The 19,844-nt window shown below is 41.8% G+C and overlaps 1 protein-coding gene across 1 annotated transcript in view; it reads right to left on the bottom strand.

Moving 5' to 3' along the window:
- Positions 1 to 19,844, bottom strand: part of SIDT1 (SID1 transmembrane family, member 1) — a gene marked incomplete at its 5' end in the record, with an annotated part of 109,248 nt that overhangs the window by 20,991 nt on the left and 68,413 nt on the right. The window contains 8 exons of the mRNA XM_010845416.1: positions 2,056 to 2,173; positions 2,370 to 2,493; positions 3,925 to 3,998; positions 5,682 to 5,748; positions 6,787 to 6,860; positions 7,619 to 7,764; positions 9,085 to 9,156; positions 16,421 to 16,464. Coding sequence (XP_010843718.1) covers positions 2,056 to 2,173; positions 2,370 to 2,493; positions 3,925 to 3,998; positions 5,682 to 5,748; positions 6,787 to 6,860; positions 7,619 to 7,764; positions 9,085 to 9,156; positions 16,421 to 16,464 — 719 coding nt within the window. The remainder of the gene's footprint in view (positions 1 to 2,055; positions 2,174 to 2,369; positions 2,494 to 3,924; positions 3,999 to 5,681; positions 5,749 to 6,786; positions 6,861 to 7,618; positions 7,765 to 9,084; positions 9,157 to 16,420; positions 16,465 to 19,844) is intronic.

The raw sequence follows: 19,844 nt of genomic DNA, 5'->3' as shown, positions 1-19,844 counted from the left end.
GCTTGCTCCTTGGAAAAAAAGTTATGACCAACCTAGATAGCATATTCAAAAGCAGAGACATTACTTTGCCAACAAAGGTCTGTCTAGTCAAGGCTATGGTTTTTCCAGTAGTCATGTATGGATGTGAGAGTTGGACTATAAAGAAGGCTGAGCACCAAAGAATTGATGCTTTTGAACTGTGGCGTTGGAGAAGACTCTTGAGAATCTCTTGGACTGCAAGAAGATCCAACCAGTCCATACTAAAGGAAATCAATCCTGAGTGTTCATTGGAAGGACTGATGTTGAAGCTAAAACTCCTATACTTTGGCCACCTGGTGCGAAGAGCTGACTCATTTGAAAAGACCCTGATGCTGGGAAAGATTGAAGGTGGGAGGAGAAGGCCCGACAGAGGATGAGATGGTTGGATGGCATTACCAACTCAATGGGCATGAGTTTGAGTAAACTCTGGGAGTTGGTGATGGACAGGGAGGCCTGGCATGCTGCAGTCCATGGGGTCCCAAAGAGTCAGACACAACTGGGCGACTGAACTGAACTGAAGTGAACTGAGCAAAATATTGGCAACCTTGAAGTGCTGTACAACAGAGAAATTGATAAATGTAGTATATTTTTATTACATAGTGACAGTTTTCAAAAATGAATGAACTGGATATCCTTGATTCATTACCAATAATTCTTGAAAACTTTGTTGAATGAAAAAAGGATGTAGAACACAGTGTGATAAATTAGTATTAATTTGTTATTCAAATTAAAATGAAGAACTATTCAAATGAAGAAAAATTATAAAAACAAACTAGAAGGATAATATAAAATTGATCATAGTTGTTGCTTCTGAGGAAGGAGAGAGTGGACAAGTTTGGAAAGCAGTTTGAAATAGGACCTCAACTTTACACATGTTGTATGTCTTTAACAAAGTAGATTAAGGCAAATATTTTAAAGTGTTGGCATTTTTTTCCTTCTGAGTGGTGAATGGTATTGTTCTCTATAGATTTCCTCTATTAAAAATGTCTTCTATTTTTAAAAAGTTAAAATATAACAGAGTATCTGTGGTGTTATCAGCTGGAGGCTAGAGCACAAACACAAAATAACTGTTTGCAAAATTCACATCCTCAAGTGTGGAGGATGCCTTCTTCCAGCATCAGCTATTCCTGCTCCATCCTAATAGCATGAAGATGCCAACTCAAATATCTCAGCTCCATTTCTGCTCAGAAATGCACACCTCACAGCCTGTTTGTTTAGGAAAGCTCACAGCACTTCTGGTTTCAGGGAAGCGTCTCCCTTGTCTAAAGGTAACTTCCCCTCCTTTGGCACGGGGATTGGTGTAGCAACCCTGGCCCAAACTAACCCACACACAGAAAGAATCTGAAGTGGACTCAGGGCTGTGTGAGCTATTGAGGAGTGAGGGGCTGTCATCTGGGGAGTCTGGGGAAAAGAACTCTCCTTGATTTCAAATGATGGCTTCCTGGAAGCCAGCTTGCTGCCTCCTCCAGACATCATGGTATGGAGATAGGAAGTAAAGACCCAATGTAGTATTTTTGCCACCAGGAGGAAATACAGCCTGAGGAGAAGACTAACATGCAGTCTGGGTGCAGCCAAGGTGGGTGGTCACAGAGAAGGGGAAGCAGGGCCACCTCTGGACTTGTGCTGATAAATATACTTGTTATTTAATCCGATTTGAATTGGATTTTTTAAATTATTTTCAACCCAAAGCAAGCAAACTGCTAAGTTAAGCCAAGCTACATTGAGGGAGGTTTCTAGATGCCCTGTTGGCAAATCTACCTGCCCTGCTGCCTGACACCTACCCCACTGCCTACCTGCAGACCTAGCCATGAGATTGATACTCAGTGTTCAGCGCTTTCTAGTCAATAAAATGTGGTCAGGGAGGAAGAAATGATATAACGTGGGAAAATCACGCCCTGTGGCGAGGTACCCTCTGATCACTTCAGCACATGTAAATGTCATTTAATTCTTGCAAGCTCGACTTTGGCATTTTTGAGAGAGTCCCAGGATAAGACTCCTGTACCTCAGATCTGTGTAGCTGATGTAAATTGTGATTACCGAACTGGAAGTTGGAGTAATTGGGGCAGACGTGGTAACAAGCACTGAGCACCCCTTCCATCATCAGTGCAATGCCCATGGCATAGAAGAGACCGAAGTGTTTGGGAATCCCGTATTCCTGAAAAAGCAGGAAGCGTGGTCAGTGGGAAGATCCTCATTAGTGACTTTGCCGCAGAACCCGGCACCCGCGCTCTGGCCCTGTGTGGTCCCTTACACGTGATCCATCATCACACCAGATGTCCCTCCTACTTGCAGATCCTGTTTGGAACCATAACCCTTCCTAGCTCCCACCTCCCTACCTGCCCTGTACTCACCATGGCAAAGATGTCCTTGGCTTCCAGAGCTCTTCGATGGAGAATGTCCCGGTGCAAGACTATCAGCAGGAAGAGGCAGCCCAGGAGCACGTGGCCCAGGTTACTGAGAATGTTGTTGAAGGCACTAAGGAGATAGAGATAGCGAGGGAGTCAAGGCATCCGAGAGCTTCAGAGGCTGAACGAAGGCATGGAGGGGCGAGGGAAATCAGCACTGTTTTCCACCAATAACCTTTCCATGAGACTTCAGGACTGAAAATCATCAGAGAGCATCTTTGTCCTACCTCCGTATTAGGATGCTTTGCTTAGCCTGTGATAATGTGTCTATTTCCTCCCAGGGATGCCTGTTCAGCCTCCCTAACACCCAATGATCCTCTCCTGTCCCGGTGGGCACTGGCAGGGTATGAATCCTAGGAAAGAGAGCTATTCTGCAGATGGGCAGCTGGGCCATTCAGCTAGTTGCGAGAGTGAATTCAAATACATGGACCCATGTTATACATCCATATTCAGCTCCGTAACTGTGAATTTCAGGATAAATGTCAACTGGTCACAGTCAGCAGATTTCTTTCAGAAAACTGAGTCTAGTTCATTCTGGATGAAAAAGCCAGGCTCCCAATTGCCAGGAAAATCCCTCTTTCCACTTCACCATGTGCTGGAGGATGGAGCACAACCTTAGGAGCAGCAGGTCCAGCTATGAGGCCCAAATCACTCACAGTTGAGGGAGCTTCTGCAAGTCCTTGCCTTTCTAACTAAGCCTTAATATCTTTATCTAAAAATGGGAGTAATGAGACTTCTCTTGTGATCCAGTGGTTAAGGCTCCACACTGCCAGTGCAGGGGGCATGGGTTTGATCCCTGGCCAGGGAGCTAAGATCCCAATGCTGTGCAGTGCAGCCAAGAAAATAATTTTTTTAAATGATAATAATAATTAAAAGTAATCTCCTTAAAAATAGCAATAAAACTACTAAATTAAAAAAAACAGTGGTAATAATAAGCATATCTATCTTATGAGGTTGTTTAGTGGATTGAACGTATTTGCAGCTCATGCCCATAGACAAGGGTCATTACAGCTAGGGACCTGATATTTTCAAACACATCCCACCTTCTCCTTAGCAGATTATTCTTAGGGCTGTTTCCTGAGCTCCTCCCCGACCCACCCCCCTCATACAGGAGTGGGAGAGGAATACCTAGTCTCAAATCCTTGATTTCATTGCCCTTTACCCTTGATTAGGGCTTCCCTGGTGGCTCAGATGGTAACAAATCTGCCTGCAGTGCAGAAGACACGGGTTCAATCCTGGGTGGGGAAGATCCCCTGGATAAAAAAATGGCAAGCTCACTCTAGTATTCTTGTCTGGGAAATTCCATGGACAGAGGAGCCTGGCGGGCTATAGTCCATAGGGTCCCAAAGAGTCAGACATGACTAAGTAACTATACTTACTTTTTGATTGAGGTCGTTTTCCACAATTGTTTCTAGTATTTTTTTTAAATACACATTTCATACTACATTACACAAAAAGGCATCTCTCATTGCCTCATGGGCAACCACAGGACTGGGCTTACCTCAAGACACCCAAGGGGTGAGCACAGAGGAAGTTGTAGAAGCAGATATCCTGGTTGCCAGTGACGTTGACAACCTGTAAAAGCAAGAGCGAGAAGAGGAGACGCTGTCTGTCTCCATCCCCTGAGCCTGAAATCACAGAAAGCAGGCGACAGTGCTTGCAGTGATCAACTGTCAGAGATTTACAGTGTAACCAGTGCTCCTTCTCAGCAGGGGATGAGTCATTACCTCCAGCCTTTACACAGGTACAGACACATTTCATGTAAATGCTACCGTCTTGCTTTGAACTCAAATACTCTGTGTCCCTCATTAGGTGGACAGGCAGAATTCAACTGAAAACATTTCCTTTGTTCTTATTGTAAAAGGATTCTGAAAGGATGTTAACTCTGGGGCCTGCCTAGCAGGACTGTCACAGTACATCCTATTTTCTAGATGAATCTTGGGAGGGTAAAGAGCTGTCCCATCCTTTGTATTGAATTGATAACCACAGGGCAGGTGGACATAAGGAGATATGTGGTCAGTTTTCCATATTTATCACTATCATTAAGAACCCTCCTATACCACAGCTGTATCTTCCAACAGAGCCCCAAAGTATTCAGAGAATATTTAGAGTATAAATTATGGTGCTCAAACCTTATAAAGTCCTTGTCCTCATCATGTATTAAGTATGGAGTTGGTGAAATATTATTAAACTGTTGACTCTCTAATGTGGGTGTATATTGGAATCACAAAGAGTTTCATCAGTATTGATGCCTGATTCCACTCTGATCTAACTGCTGTGGGGTACAGCTTGGACACTGGTATCTTAAAAAATCTCACAGATGATTTGAACACACAACAAAGTTTGAGAGCCATTGTATTAGAAACACCTTTAGCCTGGTGCTATTCTAAATGGGCTTTTTCATGTATAATAGATCCTAGACAAGATCATTTATGTGACCTGGACCTTAGGATTCTACAAAGGTGCAGTGGGGATTCTCAAGCTGTTTTAATTATTTTTTTTTAATTCTAATTGCCTTTACAAAATCTATTTATTTATTTTTCATTGCAAAGGACCTTTGTTGCTACACATGGGCTTTCTCTAGTTACAGCTTGGGGGCTACTCTCTATTTGCGGTGTGGGCTGCTCATTGGGGTGGCTTCCCTTGCTGTGGAGCATGGGCTTCAGAGCACAGGCTCAGAGGCTGTGGCACACAGGCTTAGTTATTCTGTGGCATGTGGGATCTTCCCAGACCAGGGATCAAACTCATGTCCCCTGCATTGGCAGGTGGATTCCTATCCACTGTGCCACTAGGAAAGTCCTTTGTTTGTTTATTATTTATTTTATATTTCCTTTTCTTTTAATATTTTATTAGTGAAGCTGTTCTTACTTTTACAAAAAATATTTACCCTCAATGACGGGACACCGGCTAAATTAGACATCAGGTTTCTTTGTTTTGGTCTGGAACTTTACCCATCATCCCACAATGATCAAAAGTTCAGACTGGTTAAACAATAGGTATAGCTGACAGACACCAAGACTAAATGAGTGCAAGGTAATAATTTCAGACTGGAAGACAAAGTAATACAAGAGGTCTGTGATAAAACATTGGGGAACTAGATTTAAAGCTCAAAGACGACCCAATGGGGAAATCCTGTGGGAATCCGAATGAGAAATTAATTCTTGGACAGAGCTCTTTATACCTTTCTCTGTAAATTACAGCAAAGGTCTTTCTCTGCTGTGTGAAAGCTGGGATTTGGGGGTCTGAGGCCGCACTTACTGTTTGGTAGGTGATAACCAGCTGGATCACAGGCAGTGCATAAAACACAGCAATGGTAATGATGTTCCTATGCAGACAAAAGGAACCAGAAATGGTTATTTCCAAATTAACAATGGAATTTTTGCTTTTTAATTTTTTTAAAGTATCTTTCCACCCCATAACTGCCTGCTTAACTCACCAAAGTGATTAGACACTGATTACATGGTTCCTGTTTCTCCAAACTTCCTCTCATACAATCATTTGCATAACAGTGTAAATACTACTTCTGGTTTAAGGAAATTATCAATAAAGGCCTATCTCTTTAGGATATCATTAGATTAAAAATGATCAGAGAGCAGGTAATCGTGATGGATCACACAAAGGGGATGTGGCTCTCTTAGCTACCTCTTAGTTCCAAAACACTGGTCCCACTATGCCGTGGAGTTCCACGTGACCCCCCCTGGGTGGCTCTTGTTTCCCTCTAGCATCCGTGTCCAAGTAAAAGGTCATCCTTCCAGAGAAAAGAATGAGAGGAGCTGCCACAACTGTCTGTCAGGGGTTTCTGAGGGAAAAGAGGGGACCCAGCCAGGCACCTCAGACTTTCTGCCTGGAAGGTGGTCCTGGAAGGACCACCACCTCTGTGTGGTCCATTTATCGCAGGTCTATTTATCATTGGCTGATGATATCATCTTCCCTCAGGGTGATTTCTAGCTACCGGGAGGTGCTCTAGGCATCTCATCCCAGAAATCACTGGCTCTCCCAAGGGTAAGTCCTGGTGAGAGAAGAGGGAATGGTTCCTGTTTAACATGCCTCCTGGAAGATAGTTTTAGTATCTTCCTGGAAGAGGATTTAGTGTCTCCCTAAAAACACGGGATTCCACTACTGTTCTTATTTATACTTTGTATTTATTTCATTTAGGACTGGTTGCCTTTGATTGTGTTTTGTTTGTTTGTTTTTCCTATGCATTGTGACTTAAATCCTTTAAACACCTCTATGTGTGTCTCATTAAACACTGAAACCTGTGATCTGGTTCACTTATATGAATCACGTAAGTTCACTGTGGCTTTTACAAAGAAAATTTTAATTTTACTAAAGAGAGCCATAGTCCTTCTCATCATCTACTCACCAAAAATAAATCTTATACTTTTTGCTGACAATTCTTCGGTCCTTCCTGGACAGATCTGACAGGTAAAGGAACATCTGGGATGCCAAGTAAAAAGAGAATGCAAAACTGTACTTGGATGTCTTGCATAAAATACAAAGAAGAGCTTTACATATTTCAGTTTAATCCCTCATTAGGGATTAAAATGATTAAACAAGACTTTTCTCATAATTTTGCTTTTCCTAGGATGCCTTTAAAAATCCTAGTATTTCCCTTGGCTTTAGGGAAAGTGGCTGATGTGAGAAACCCAATGGGAATCTTGAATACTTCTTAAATTTCAAGAATTGGTTTCCCAGTTTTCAGAGATGCCCACTGTGTGATTCTTGAATTACAGAGTTGAAACCATACCATTCACCTTCATGTCGCTTACTGGGTACAACATAGTCTGATACATATGAATCAGAAAGAAATGAGCTTTTACTCCTGAAGCATTTTATGTCTGGAACCAGGGCGTTTTTCCAAGTACACCCTTCAGTGAAATCTTTTCTTGCACCTGGTTGGAACCCTTCCTCACCTTTGTCCATAATCAGCCACCTCAGACCCATGAACATTTTAGTGCTCTGTTCTCTTTACTGCTGTCACTTTTTCCCTCCAGAAAGGAGTGTTAATTAACTGAGTATTGCTTTTAGTAGCTAGTTAAGCTTTATCTAAAAAGCCCCCTGCGAAATTTGACTCCCCCTGAAGAAAAAAAAAAAAAAAATATATATATATAAAGGCAATTGAGGCATTGTTGAAGTTGTATTTGACTCCTGAACTTTCTGTCCTCTGGAGGGTGTGGCCAGGCAGAGAGAGGTACCTTGGTGCGGATGATGTTCTTATCGCTCTCAATGTCTGGCATGGTGTCAAAGTCACTTTCCTCCACGGAGCTGTCAGTGTCTGACTGGCATGGCTGTCTACCATCAGAGGAGGATATTTGCCTGCCAGGACTGGAGCTTGACTCATCTGAAACAGAGGAGACTCTTCTGCCTTCCCAAGCTGAGAAGAACCCATGGAACCCATCTCGCTCTCTCTCTGCAAAACACAGTGCTGACTCATTCTTGGACACGTTGTGTGGGTAAAAACCAACTCCTTACCCACAACACATGCTCTCTCAATTCTTCCTCAATGGACTTCTGACTCTCCTATTTTTACATTTAAATCACCTATTTCTAGGGCTGAATACAAAATATAAAGGCATCTTGTGTGTTAACTCTTTGGATGCAAAGATAATGTGCTTATATTTCATGTTTCATACTTTGAAATATGAACATAAATATATAAACATACACATGCATGTACTTATGTATAGCATCTACCACATGTATATGTAAGCACCTACATATCCGGCAGCTATACATTTCTCATGGATAAGGTATCTGTACACTGAAATCCCCCACATGCCGTATCTATGATTATATAATGAAAACCACATTTCAGGAAGAATCCTTGTGTTCCTGTGAATGTTTCTGAGAGCAGATGGGAATTTGTGCAGCTTAATGAGCACATGAGCCAAGCCTACCTTCCACTTTTATTTCTTCTGTTCAGATGGTTAAAGAAAAAAAAACAAAACCCTGTTCTTGCAGAGCCAGAAATAAGTCTCCGGCGCTGAGCCCACATGCTTCTCAAAGTTACAGAAGAACAGGGCAGGAATACAAGATTCCCAAGCCCCGCTATACTGACAGCTTAAAGCACACCATTCATAGACCTGTAAGCATCATGGAAGTGTGTGGAAGCCTCAGTGCCCTCCAACGCTAGCAGGACAGAGATCAGAATTCTGTCCCCTTCAGGCCACTTAAGCAGCCTGGAGGTTGCCGTGTGAGTGACTGGTGGCAGTGAGCAGGTTCAGTTATGAAGTTAGCCCAAATGGAGGATTGCTAGGCTTCGGTCATGTTCACCTGCTGCACAGCCTCATCTTCTGAGCACCCTTACTCCTCTGAAACCTGAGAATGAAACAATGGGTCAACTGATGTTGGGCTCCCTGACATCAGACTCTTGACGCATTTTCCACACCCTAAACTCAGTCTGGGTATGAAAAAAAACCCACAGGAGTTGACAGCAATGGTCCCAGAAAATTCTGCTTGAATGTGGCTAGCAGACTCAAGAAACAGATCAATAGAACCAGAAAAAAAGCTGGAAGGAAACTTCCAGATCACCCAGTCAATTAATCTTATATGATGACCGCCTTGCCCACTTTCACAGTTATTAGTGGCTGGAGGGTCACTTGTATCCTATTCTTGGGAGAATCAGGAGACACTTCCATGAATGGATTCATTGTAAAAATACCTATTGCCCCGTAATTGCTCCCTTCAGGGGTACTGGCAGCAATGGGATTTGACACCGACATATTTCCAGAGCCTGTTAAAAAGAAAAACAAAGAGGCAAACACTTGTGTCTAGTTGCTAGAATGAAAGGACACGACTTTAAATAGTTTGATTTTCTTTTCACTCTAATATAAGGAGTCTGCAGGGCAATTTTATGGTCTGCAGGCCAAATCTAGCTCGCCACCTGTTCCTGCATGACCCTTAAACTAGAAATGGTTTTAAATTTTTTAAATGGTTGGAGGAAAATCAGAAGAGCAATACTATTTTATGACAGGTGAAATTTTAGACTCTAAGTGTACATAAAGCTCTACCGGAACACAACCACTCATTTGAGTCTGGCTATGGCTACTTTTGGCTATCAAGGCAAGGAGAAGCAGTTGTGACAGAGACTCCATGGCCTGCAGAGCCTGAAATATTTACTATTTGGCACTTTCCAGAAAAAAAAAAATGTTGCTGATTCCTGCCTAACAGTACTGCAGAATCATAAGGAGAGTGGGTCCTGGAATCACTGTGAGAAAGGTCACCCTTGAACATAAACACCAGAAATAAACTTCTGTGATTAAGGCACTGTAATTCAGAGGTTTATTTGTCACAGCCATTAGCAGTACCCTAAGTGTAGGCAGGATTAGCCCTGACAGGAAAAAAATTACTGCACTCCTTGGAACAAACAATAGTGACTACAGGAGCTATGTACAGGAATATGGGTTATTTGGGGCATAACACAGAGATGGAATGGACTTCCCTGGTGGCTCAGACAGTAAAGGATCCACCTGCAATGCAGGAGACCTGGGTTCGATCCCTGGGTCAGGAAGATTCCCTTGGAGAAGGGAATGGCAACCCATTCCAGTATGCTTGCCTGGGAAATCCCATGGACAGAGGGCCCTGGCAGGCTGCCGTCCATGGGGTCACAAAGAGTTGGACACGACTGAGCGATGAACACTTTCACTTTTTTTCAGAGATATAATAGGCGTGTCTGTTGCCAAATGGCTGTTGGCAGTGAGAGAAAAATATTTCTAAGATGGTACTCCTCAAACTATTCCAGTGAGGTTTGGAAAGCCCCAGAGAAAGCTGCCTCCTAAGCTTCTCACTGGTTATTGGAAAAGATGCTCTCCCGTTGAGTTTGTCCACTTCTGAGAATTAGGAGGAGCTGAACAAAGAGAACACAAACAAGGGCGCAGGCATCTAGGCAGTTTCTCTGACTCTGACTTAGTGCCACAATATTTCTGGGAGCCACCGTCATCTGTGAAGACACCTGAGAATATTTCTCTGCTGTCTCCTAAGCTTTGTCAGGGTCTGGGATGTTGTCAGGCTGGTGGGAATTTCCATCATGTGTCTTCTTCCTGAGAGGTGAGATTGCTTGGATCACACTAGGGGTGAAGAAGTCTGTGAGTTAACTAGTCAGTGTCTTGTACTCTTGCAGAAAAATCTATTTTCAGTGAAGACATGTAAGATAGTCTATATCCTCATTGCAAATATATTTCCATTTCTTCTTTGAAAATATCATCTGTATTCTTTACATTAATGCTACAGTATGCAACACACGTAAAAGAACCAAAAGCCTCAGACAATTCATTTGTTTGTCACAATTAGCTCTTTTCATCCAGCTTTCAAACTTCATTCCCACTGGTGGACAGTAAAAACATTCATAGTTTGGGGAGCCAATCTGTAGGCTTCATCATGTTTTCACTCTTTGTGGGCCTATTCCTTTCCTCCATGGAGAAAAATAATTAAATCTTAAGTTCAAAACATTTAGCCAGTGATGAGGAACAAATCAATAGCCTTGGAGACTCAATTTCCTCCCTCCTTTTGGTAGCCTAGCCAAGAGCCAGCTCAGTTGGACAGCAAGGCCTCTGGCTAATGCAACATTCCTGGCAGGCAAAGCTATTCCCAGGGCTCTCACAATGGACTTTGGCATTGTTCCTAGGCTTGGAGACTCCTTGATATAGTTCTTACTATTTAGAGAGAGTAGATGTTCCTTGGCTTTTCTTGGGCTTACCCATAAATATGTAACATGGTATCAACACCATCTGTGCTTTTCATCCAACTTCAAGGCAAAGAAACAGGTTACTTTCAGACTCTTAAGAGTGAGAGATTAAATCTTTTGAGCACAGTCAGAGTATTATGGGAAGATGCCATGTACAGTTTGACCGACTCTCCTTGGCCAAGGAGAGATTTGGCTGTAGTTTGGGCAGAGCGCTTTGCTGCCGCCACTACTGAGGGTAACAAGTAGTATTACCACTATTACCACCACTGCTGGTGCTGCTCCTCAGGCTTCTATACTGTTACTGCGCTTGCTGCTGCTACGACTTCTGTCACTACTGCTGCCTGATGTAGAGTGTCTGACACACAGTAGTAAGCTTTTGATAAACGTTAGGCAGCAGTGGTGACAGTGGTGTGTGTCAGACACTCCTTTAAGTTCTTTCCAAGAATTCATTCTTTTAATTTTTCAATAACCTTGTGACATGGGTGCTATTACTATCACCATTTTAAAGATGACAAAAAGCAGGCACAGACAGATCAAGTCATTTGTCCAGAATCACTCAGATAGTGGATAGATAATGGTTCATTGCACTGATCTCAGTTAAAATTTATCTTCTTAATTGAAAAAAAAAAGGAAGGGATTTTCCTTTAACATTTGAATACCTGGCAGGGAGTGTGTTGCTTTTACAGTGCTCATTTTTCAAAAGAGACAAGGAGTTGAGGCATATTTGCATTTCCACTCATATATTCAAAAAAGGTATCTAAGCACAATATTTGATTTTTAGTTGGGATGCTGCTGCTTGCCTGTAATTCCGTATAGTCTTCTTTCTATCAAGGTCATTCTGGGGCGGGGGGCAGGCGACTCTCACAGAAACCACCATTCTGGTCTCTTCCTTAAGTGATGTAACCTTCACATTTCCCTTAGTAGCTTTCACATTTTTCCTCTTTTCAAGCCTAAATTCCCTTCTTTTAATCTTAACTTAGGTCCTTGTTTACAGTGTAATTAAAAAAAAAATATTACATGTGCAAATAGTGAAAATGATACTAAAATCATAAACCGCAGGATTTCAGGTCTTTTCTGTTCCTAGGAAGCCCTCTGGTATGGGAAATAGATGCGTGCGTAGGATAATGCTTGAGTTCCACTGTGGCGGGGGGTTAAAGTGGTCTGTGGGAGGCAAAGGGTTTTTGTGTGTGTGATCAAAAGAGGCAAAAAAAAAAAAAAAAAAACGAAAACTAAAATCAAAGCAAGAGTGCAAACAAAATCACTGTTTTGTTAGGCAACAACTTCACTAAAAAGAAAAAGCCAGCTGTGTAGGTTTGTTCAGACTTGGATGGTTTCTGCTCTCTACTCTGCCTCACAGCTGGGCAGGACCTGGTTTCAGTATAGTCCCCAGTCCCTTGCACTCCAAAGCAACCACAACACCAACAGTTCTGTGATGGACAAGAGCATCAAGATTTTCATTTGCAGTACAATTGTTTCAAATCTGTGCACTTTTATATGCACAATTAAATAGGAGATTGGCCAACACGGGATTACAATATTCTGTTAACTTTTCTAACGTCTAGAAAGGCAAGAACCAAAGCACTGCCTCCCAAACTTCAAATGTGATCGATGCTCCCAGAAGGCAAGCCATATTTCTGTTTAACTGTATGGTATATAGAAAGCAGAATTAAACACAATATACCAGTTTATAGGACAGACTGAGATGTTCTGGCTGGGAATAAGCAAACATATAAAGTTGTGAATGAGCTCATCTTAATGAGGAAACTTGTTCTGGTATGTTTTTCTTTACACGTGAGCCCTTTGCCATCTGTCTGCTTTGCTAACTTAGAATAGGATAAGCTTGCCTGCCTGCCTTTTATATTAATTGCTCCATGTGAGGAGAAAAATTTCATTTCATTTTGAGCAGGCTTGATTCTTTCAGGGACTTCACATTTATAACTGTCCTGCCCCCTTCTGTCTCTAGCCTTAGAAGGTTGGAAGCTAAGAAGGAGTCAGAAATGATGTGAATGAGCTGCTGTGAGGTTTAATTTTTATGCCAGTTGGCTATCTATTCCAGCTGGTGTCATGTTGTATTAACATGTCAAAAGTTGAGGAGAAAATAAGGAAGGCCACCCATCTTTTCAAGGGTGTAAAAGTAAAATTCCTCTAGAAGAAACAAACAGGCAAGCAAAATCAAGGAAATTTGGAAAAATCTATCAGAGAGTCAATACTAGAGCCTGAGACCCGTTACCACAGATTCTGAGGATGGCCTGTGCTCCCCGACTCCTCTGCACTCAGCACACTGCTTGTCTTCTCCCTTCCAGACCCTGCTCTCTGCTGGGAGGCTGATTCAGTAATAGCTCCGTCCAGGGAAGGATCTGATTGGTCATTTGGTTCCTCAGTCTACAGACTTGTCAGGTTTGTCCAGCTCCCCTACTTGAGAAAGTACTCTCCTCTTAGGCTGCACGCAGCATCATGGTGACAGCTCATGTGTCCCAGAGGCCTGCAAGTGATGCTTCATCTGTCTCTCTTTCGAGGTGGTAACTGAATTTCTGTGCAGGCTCTTTAACAGTGATGTGAAGTGTAGGGTTTCTCCACTGACAGAGTCCCTGAGTGAGAGAATGATAGTTGCTCGGGCGTGTCTGACTCTCTGTGACCCATGTACTGCAGCCTGCCAGGCTCCTTTGTCCCTGAAGGAAATGTTTCTAGAACACGGAGGCTTGCCTGGTGCCCCTCAGATGACCAGAGAGACCCCTGTCTTAAGTGACAATGGAGAATACGAGGTCCATCCAGTCACACCACAGTAATCATGCCCCTTCTCGCCCAAAGCTGCTCTTTATAAACACTATTTCCACTTCATCTGGGCCCCAGGGTCTTATCTCCTTCTTATTCCCATGAAGTATGAAAGAAATTCTTTTGCTTTTTTAGTTCAGTTGGAGCCAGTGTCAACATTTTTCAAATAAGCTTACAAACTGCAGGATAAATCAATGAAAAACAAATGCAGGGGAGCTAACAGATTTTCCAAATGCAGCCGTCCTATTGTTACGTAATTAAGAGATGCCAACCGTTTGGCGAATTGTAGGGACCTGGCTCCATTTCCTCCACCTCAGGCACACCTAAGGTGAAAGCATCAGGCCCAGTTCCTCCGATGTCTAACTCCACATTGACTGAGGCAGCCAACAGGCCAAGTCTAGTGGGATCCCCTCTTTCAGACTCTGCTCCTAGCATTTTTTTCTAGGCTCTAGCCCCCAGGGCACTTCCTGTATCTCCGAGCTCAGTTAAACTTCATGTAGCCCCTGTGGGCCCACTGATCCTGGCCCTTCTGTATCCTTGCTCTCTGTATCCTTGCTCTTCTCCAGAATTTCCTCCCCTGAATCTCTCACATTAGTCTACAGGTAAAATCCCTCACTTGCTTCTGTCTCTTGCTCCAGACTGGTTTCTCAGTGATCTGCTTCCTACGATTAAGAGTCACTAACTGGTTCTTTCCTAGGATGGAGATTGTCTTCTCTGCTCTTTTTTGCAGCACCTGAGTCTTGTCTCACCAGTGGTCATGTGTCGTCTTTCCCCATAGCCTCTCTGCATGACAAAGGTTCCTTTCGTGCATGAGTGCTCAGTCGCTTCAGTTGTGTCTGACTCTTTGTGACCCTATGAACTGTAGCCCACCAGACTCCACTGTCCATGGGATTCTCCAAACAAAAATACTGGAGTGGATTGCCATGCCTTCTCCAGGGGATCTTCCTGATCCAGGGATGGAAGCCATGTCTCTTGCATCAGCAGGCAGGTTCTTTACCTCTAGCGCCACCTGGGAAGCCCACAAGGTTCCTTTCTTCCTCCTAATTTCAAAGCCCTTTGGCATGAACATCTCTATTTTCTAACTAAGCTAGGATTTTGTTCCTGTATTCTCACCTGTGCCTGGCAGCCCACATTTTTAAGTCAGTGATTCTCAGTTGGGGGTAGGAGTAGGGGGAACCTTTTTCCCCCAAGAGGACACTTGACAATGTCTGGGGATATTTTCTGTTGTCACAAGGTGGGAGTGTATTCCTGAATTCTAATAGATGGAGGTGAAGAATGTGGTTAAACATCCTACAATGTACAGGGCAGCTCCCAATGACAAAGAATCATCTGAATGTAGTGTCAACAATGTTGAGTTTGAGAAACCCTGATCCTAGAGAAGGATAACCTAACCCTAATTCTATAAGCAGTCTTGACTGATCTTAGGTAAATAGATTCCTTTGCAGTGACTGGCTTAGAAATGAGTGTATGATCCACTCTAGGCCAATGAAACATGAAAGACGCTTTTAGGTGCTTCTGAAAAAGTCCTTCCCTCTGGATGTCGTCAGTGAGGACCCACCTCACCACCAGCACAGGGGGAAAAGCAGAACCAGGGGAATGGCAGGCAAAAGGACCTGAGCCACTGGATTCAGTGAATCCTGAAGCCTACCTTTTTGCTCAACTTTCAGGGAGAGGAGACACTCTTTATTGTTTAAGTATGTTTGAGATAAACTTTGTTGTTACCTGTAGCCACTGGAATCCAACTGATGCATCTTTATTTATTTATTTTTTGGATCACTCTTTCATTTCTGCTTGCCATCTGAAGGGTACCTCTAGCCCTGAGCTAATTTTCAGAGCCTTCTTGATCTTGTCAACACTAAGTAACTCATGCTGATTTAGGCTTTTTAGAAAATAGGACACATAAAAGGTACCCAACTTCCAGTTATAAAATATAAGTCCTGGGGATGTACTGTAAACATGGTGACTAGAGTTAATAATAATGTATTGCATATTTGAAAGTTGCTAAAGAATTGATCTTAAAAATTCTCACCACAAGAAAAAATTGTGTGGTGATGGATCATCTTGGGCTTCCCTGGTAGCTCAGACGGTAAAGCGTCTGCCTTCAATGCAGGAGACCTGGGTTCGATCCCTGGGTTGGGAAGATCCCCTGGAGAAGGAAATGGCAACCCACTCCAGTACTCTTGCCTGGAAAATTCCATGGATGGAGGAGCCTGGTAGGCTACAGTCCATAGGATCGCAAAGGGTAGGACACGACTGAGCAACTTCACTGGTGGTGATAGATGTTAATTAGATTTCTATTGGTGATCATTTTGAGTCTATACAAGTATAGAATCATGTTGTACACCCAAAACTTATACAGTGTTACATGATTGGTTCTTACTAGCTCTGCTTTCTGTAGAAAGACTACAGATTAGACCACTCAGGGGGGATGGGAATCAACAGAGGATTTGGAAATCACAGAAGTCAGAGAGACAGAAGTACCAGATGGGATGTTATCTTTTACTTGACATCAGTTTGAATTGAAACCAGGGGTTTTTCTTACCATCACTAGAACCAAAGCTTCCATCAGTGGATTTTCTCCGAAACCTGCAGACAAGACATACACATGTTCCTAAGACAGAAAAACCTCAGCATTTTACTTTTGTTCCCATAGACTTTGTTGCAGATTTCTCTGCTGGGATCTCAAATGGGCCTTTGGATGTACAGAAATTGGAACTCTGACACACTGCTGGTAGAATTGTAAAATGGACCAGTCACTTTGAGAAATCATTTGGCAGTTCCTCAAAAAGGTAAACCTAGAGATGCAATATGACCCAGCAATTCCACACCTAGGCACATACATGCCATTTATTTCCACATTCATTTATCTTCAGATCATTCACATGCCATAAAATTCATCCTTTAATGTGCAGAATTCAACCAATTTTAGTATATTCACAAAGTTGGGCAACCATCACTATTCTCTACGTCCAGAACATTTTCATCATCACCCAAAGAAATTTCAAACAATAGCAGTCACTCCCCATTCTCTATTCCTCCCTGCCCCGGGGAACCACTAATGTACTTTCTGCTGCTATAAAATTGCCTATTCTGGATATTTCATGTATAAATGGAATTATATTGTATGTGGTCTCTTTGGCTTCTCTCACTTAGCATAATGCTGTGTGGTAACATGAATGAATACATGAGTCTTTTTAAATGTTTAATTTTATTGGAGTATAGTTGATCACCAACTCGATGGACCTGAGTTTGAATGAACTCTGGGAGATAGTGATGGACAGGGAGGCCTGGCGTGCTGTGATTCATGGGGTCACAAGGAGTCGGACACGACTGAGCGACTCAACTGAACTGAACTGAACTGATAGTTGATTTATAATGTTGTACTAGTTTCAGATGTACAGCAAAGTGATTCAGTTATACATATACATACATTCATTCTTTTTTAGGTTCTTTTCTCATATAGATTATCACAAAATATTGAGTAGAGCTTCCTGTGTTATACAGCAGGTCCTTGTTGATTATCTATCTTATGTATAGTAGTATGGGTGTGTCCATCCCAAGCTCCTGATTTATCCCTCCACCCCATCTTTCCCCTTTTGTAACCAGAAATTTCTTTTTGATATCTGTAAGTCTGTTTCTGTTTTGTAAATGAGTTTCATTTATACCTTTTTTAAAAATGAATTCCACATAAGAGTGATATATAATATTTTTCTTTCTCTGTCTGACTTAGTATGATAATCTCTAGGTCCCTCCATGTTACTGCAAATGGCATTATTTTGTTCATTTTTGTGGCTGAGTAATATTCCATTATATATGTGTGTGTGTGTGTATGCATACACACACACACACGCACACACACATATACCATATCTTCTTTTTTCATCCCTCTGTTGATGGACACGTAGGTTGCTTCCGTGTCTTGGCTATTGTAAACAGTGCTACAATGAACATCAGGGTGCACATATCCTTTTAGATTATGATTTTCTCTAGATATATGCTGAGGAGTGAGATTGCTGGATCACATGGTAGTTCTATTTTTTCTTCTTTATTTTTTAAGCTATGAAAGTATGATAACACATTTATAAGAGACTCCAAATATACAGAACAAAGTTACATATAGTTCCACTATATATTACAATTATTTCTTAAAGTAGGTCAATTAAGATTTTTAGTTGGAGTTTCAACATCAAACTCTCAAAAATTAATAGAATGTATAGACAGAAATGTAAAAGGAAAAATCCCAGAGGGATGGTATGGGGAGGGAGGTGGGAGGGGTCTCAGGATGGGGAATGCATGTACACGCGTGGCAGATTCAAGCCAATGTACAGCAAAACCAATACAATATTGTAAAGTAATTAGCCTCCAATTAAAATAAATAAATTTATACTAAAAAAAAAGAGAAAAATATGGAACACTTCACGAATTTGCATGCCATCCTTGCGCAGGGGCCATGCTAATCTTCTCTGTATCGTTCCAATTTTAGTATATGTGTTGCCCAAGTGAGCACTGGTAGTTCTATTTTTAGTTTTTTTAAGGGACTTGCATACTGTTCTCCATGATGACTGTATCAATTTACATTCCCACCAACAGTGTAGGAGGGTTCCCCTTTCTCCAAACTGTCTTCAGCATTTCTTGTTTGTAAACTTAAAAAAAAATATTCATTTGACTGCTTGGAGTCTTAGTTGCAGCACTCGGGGTCTTTTGCTGCAGTGCACAGACTCTCTAGCTGTGGTGAACGGGCTCAGTAATTGTGACGTGGGGGCACAGTTGCTCTTCAGCCCAATCAGGGATCAGACACACATCCAGGGTGTTTGATGCGTGTTTGATCCCTAGTTGCATTGTAGGGTGGATTCTTAACCACTGAAGCAGCAGGGAAATCCCTATTGTTTGTAAACTTTGATGATGGCCATTCTGACTGGTGTGTGTTGATTATCTGTACGTAATTTTGATTTGCATTTCTCTGATAGTGATGTTGAGCATCTTTTCATGTGCTTTCTGGCCATCTCCATGCCTTCTTTGGAGAAATGTCTATTTAGATCTTCTGCCCATTTTTTTGATTGGTTTTTTTTTTTTTTTTTGGACATAGAGCTGTTTGTATATTTTGAGGATTAATCCCTTTTTGGTCACTTCATTTGCAAATACTTTCTCCCATTCTTTGGGTTGTCTTTTTGTCTTGTTTAGGATTTCCTTTGCTGTGCAGAAGCTTTTAATTAGGCCCTGTTTATTTTTGTTTTTATTTTTATTCCTGTAAGAGGTGGATCAAAAATAGACTGCTATTTATGTTAAAGGATGGTCTGCCTATGTTTTTCCTGAGTTTTATAGTGTCCAGCTTTACATTTAGGTGTTTGATCCGTTGTAGTTTGTGTGTGTGTGTGTGTGTGTGTGCACAGTATTAGAGAATGTTCTAATTTCATTCTTTTACATGTAGCTGTCCAGTTTTCCCAGCACCACTCATTGAAAATACTTAAATCTTTTTATGGCTGGATAATCATAGCTATTGCGTGGATATACCAAGTTTATTTGTTTATACTTGATGTACACTTCGATTGTTTCCACATTTTAGCTATCATGAATAGCACTGCTATGAATATTTGTGTGCAATTTTTTGTGTGTGGATATATGTGTTAAATTCTCTTGGGTCTCTATCTAGGAATGGAAGTGCTTGGTATGAGGTAACTTTTTAAAGCTGTTTTCCACTGCAGCTTGATAGCAGGAACTATTTTACATTCCCACTAGCAATGTAGAAGTTTCTAATTTCTCTGACATCATTATCAACTCTTGTTATTTTTCCAGTAAAATTTTTTATTGTAGCCATCCTAGTGGATATAATGTGATATCTCATTGTAGTCTGACTTGCATTTCCCTGATGGCTAATGATGTTAAACATCTTTTCATATGCTTATTGGCCATTTATATATTTTCTTTGGAGAAACATCTATTTAATTTAAAAAGGCCCTTTTAAAATT

Source organism: Bison bison, unplaced genomic scaffold (genome assembly GCF_000754665.1).
Source record: "Bison bison bison isolate TAMUID 2011002044 unplaced genomic scaffold, Bison_UMD1.0 scf7180017864215, whole genome shotgun sequence".
Lineage (NCBI taxonomy): Eukaryota > Metazoa > Chordata > Mammalia > Artiodactyla > Bovidae > Bison > Bison bison.
The sequence above is the reverse complement of the archived record's forward strand: the minus strand, read 5'-3'. Positions and strand labels throughout refer to the sequence as shown.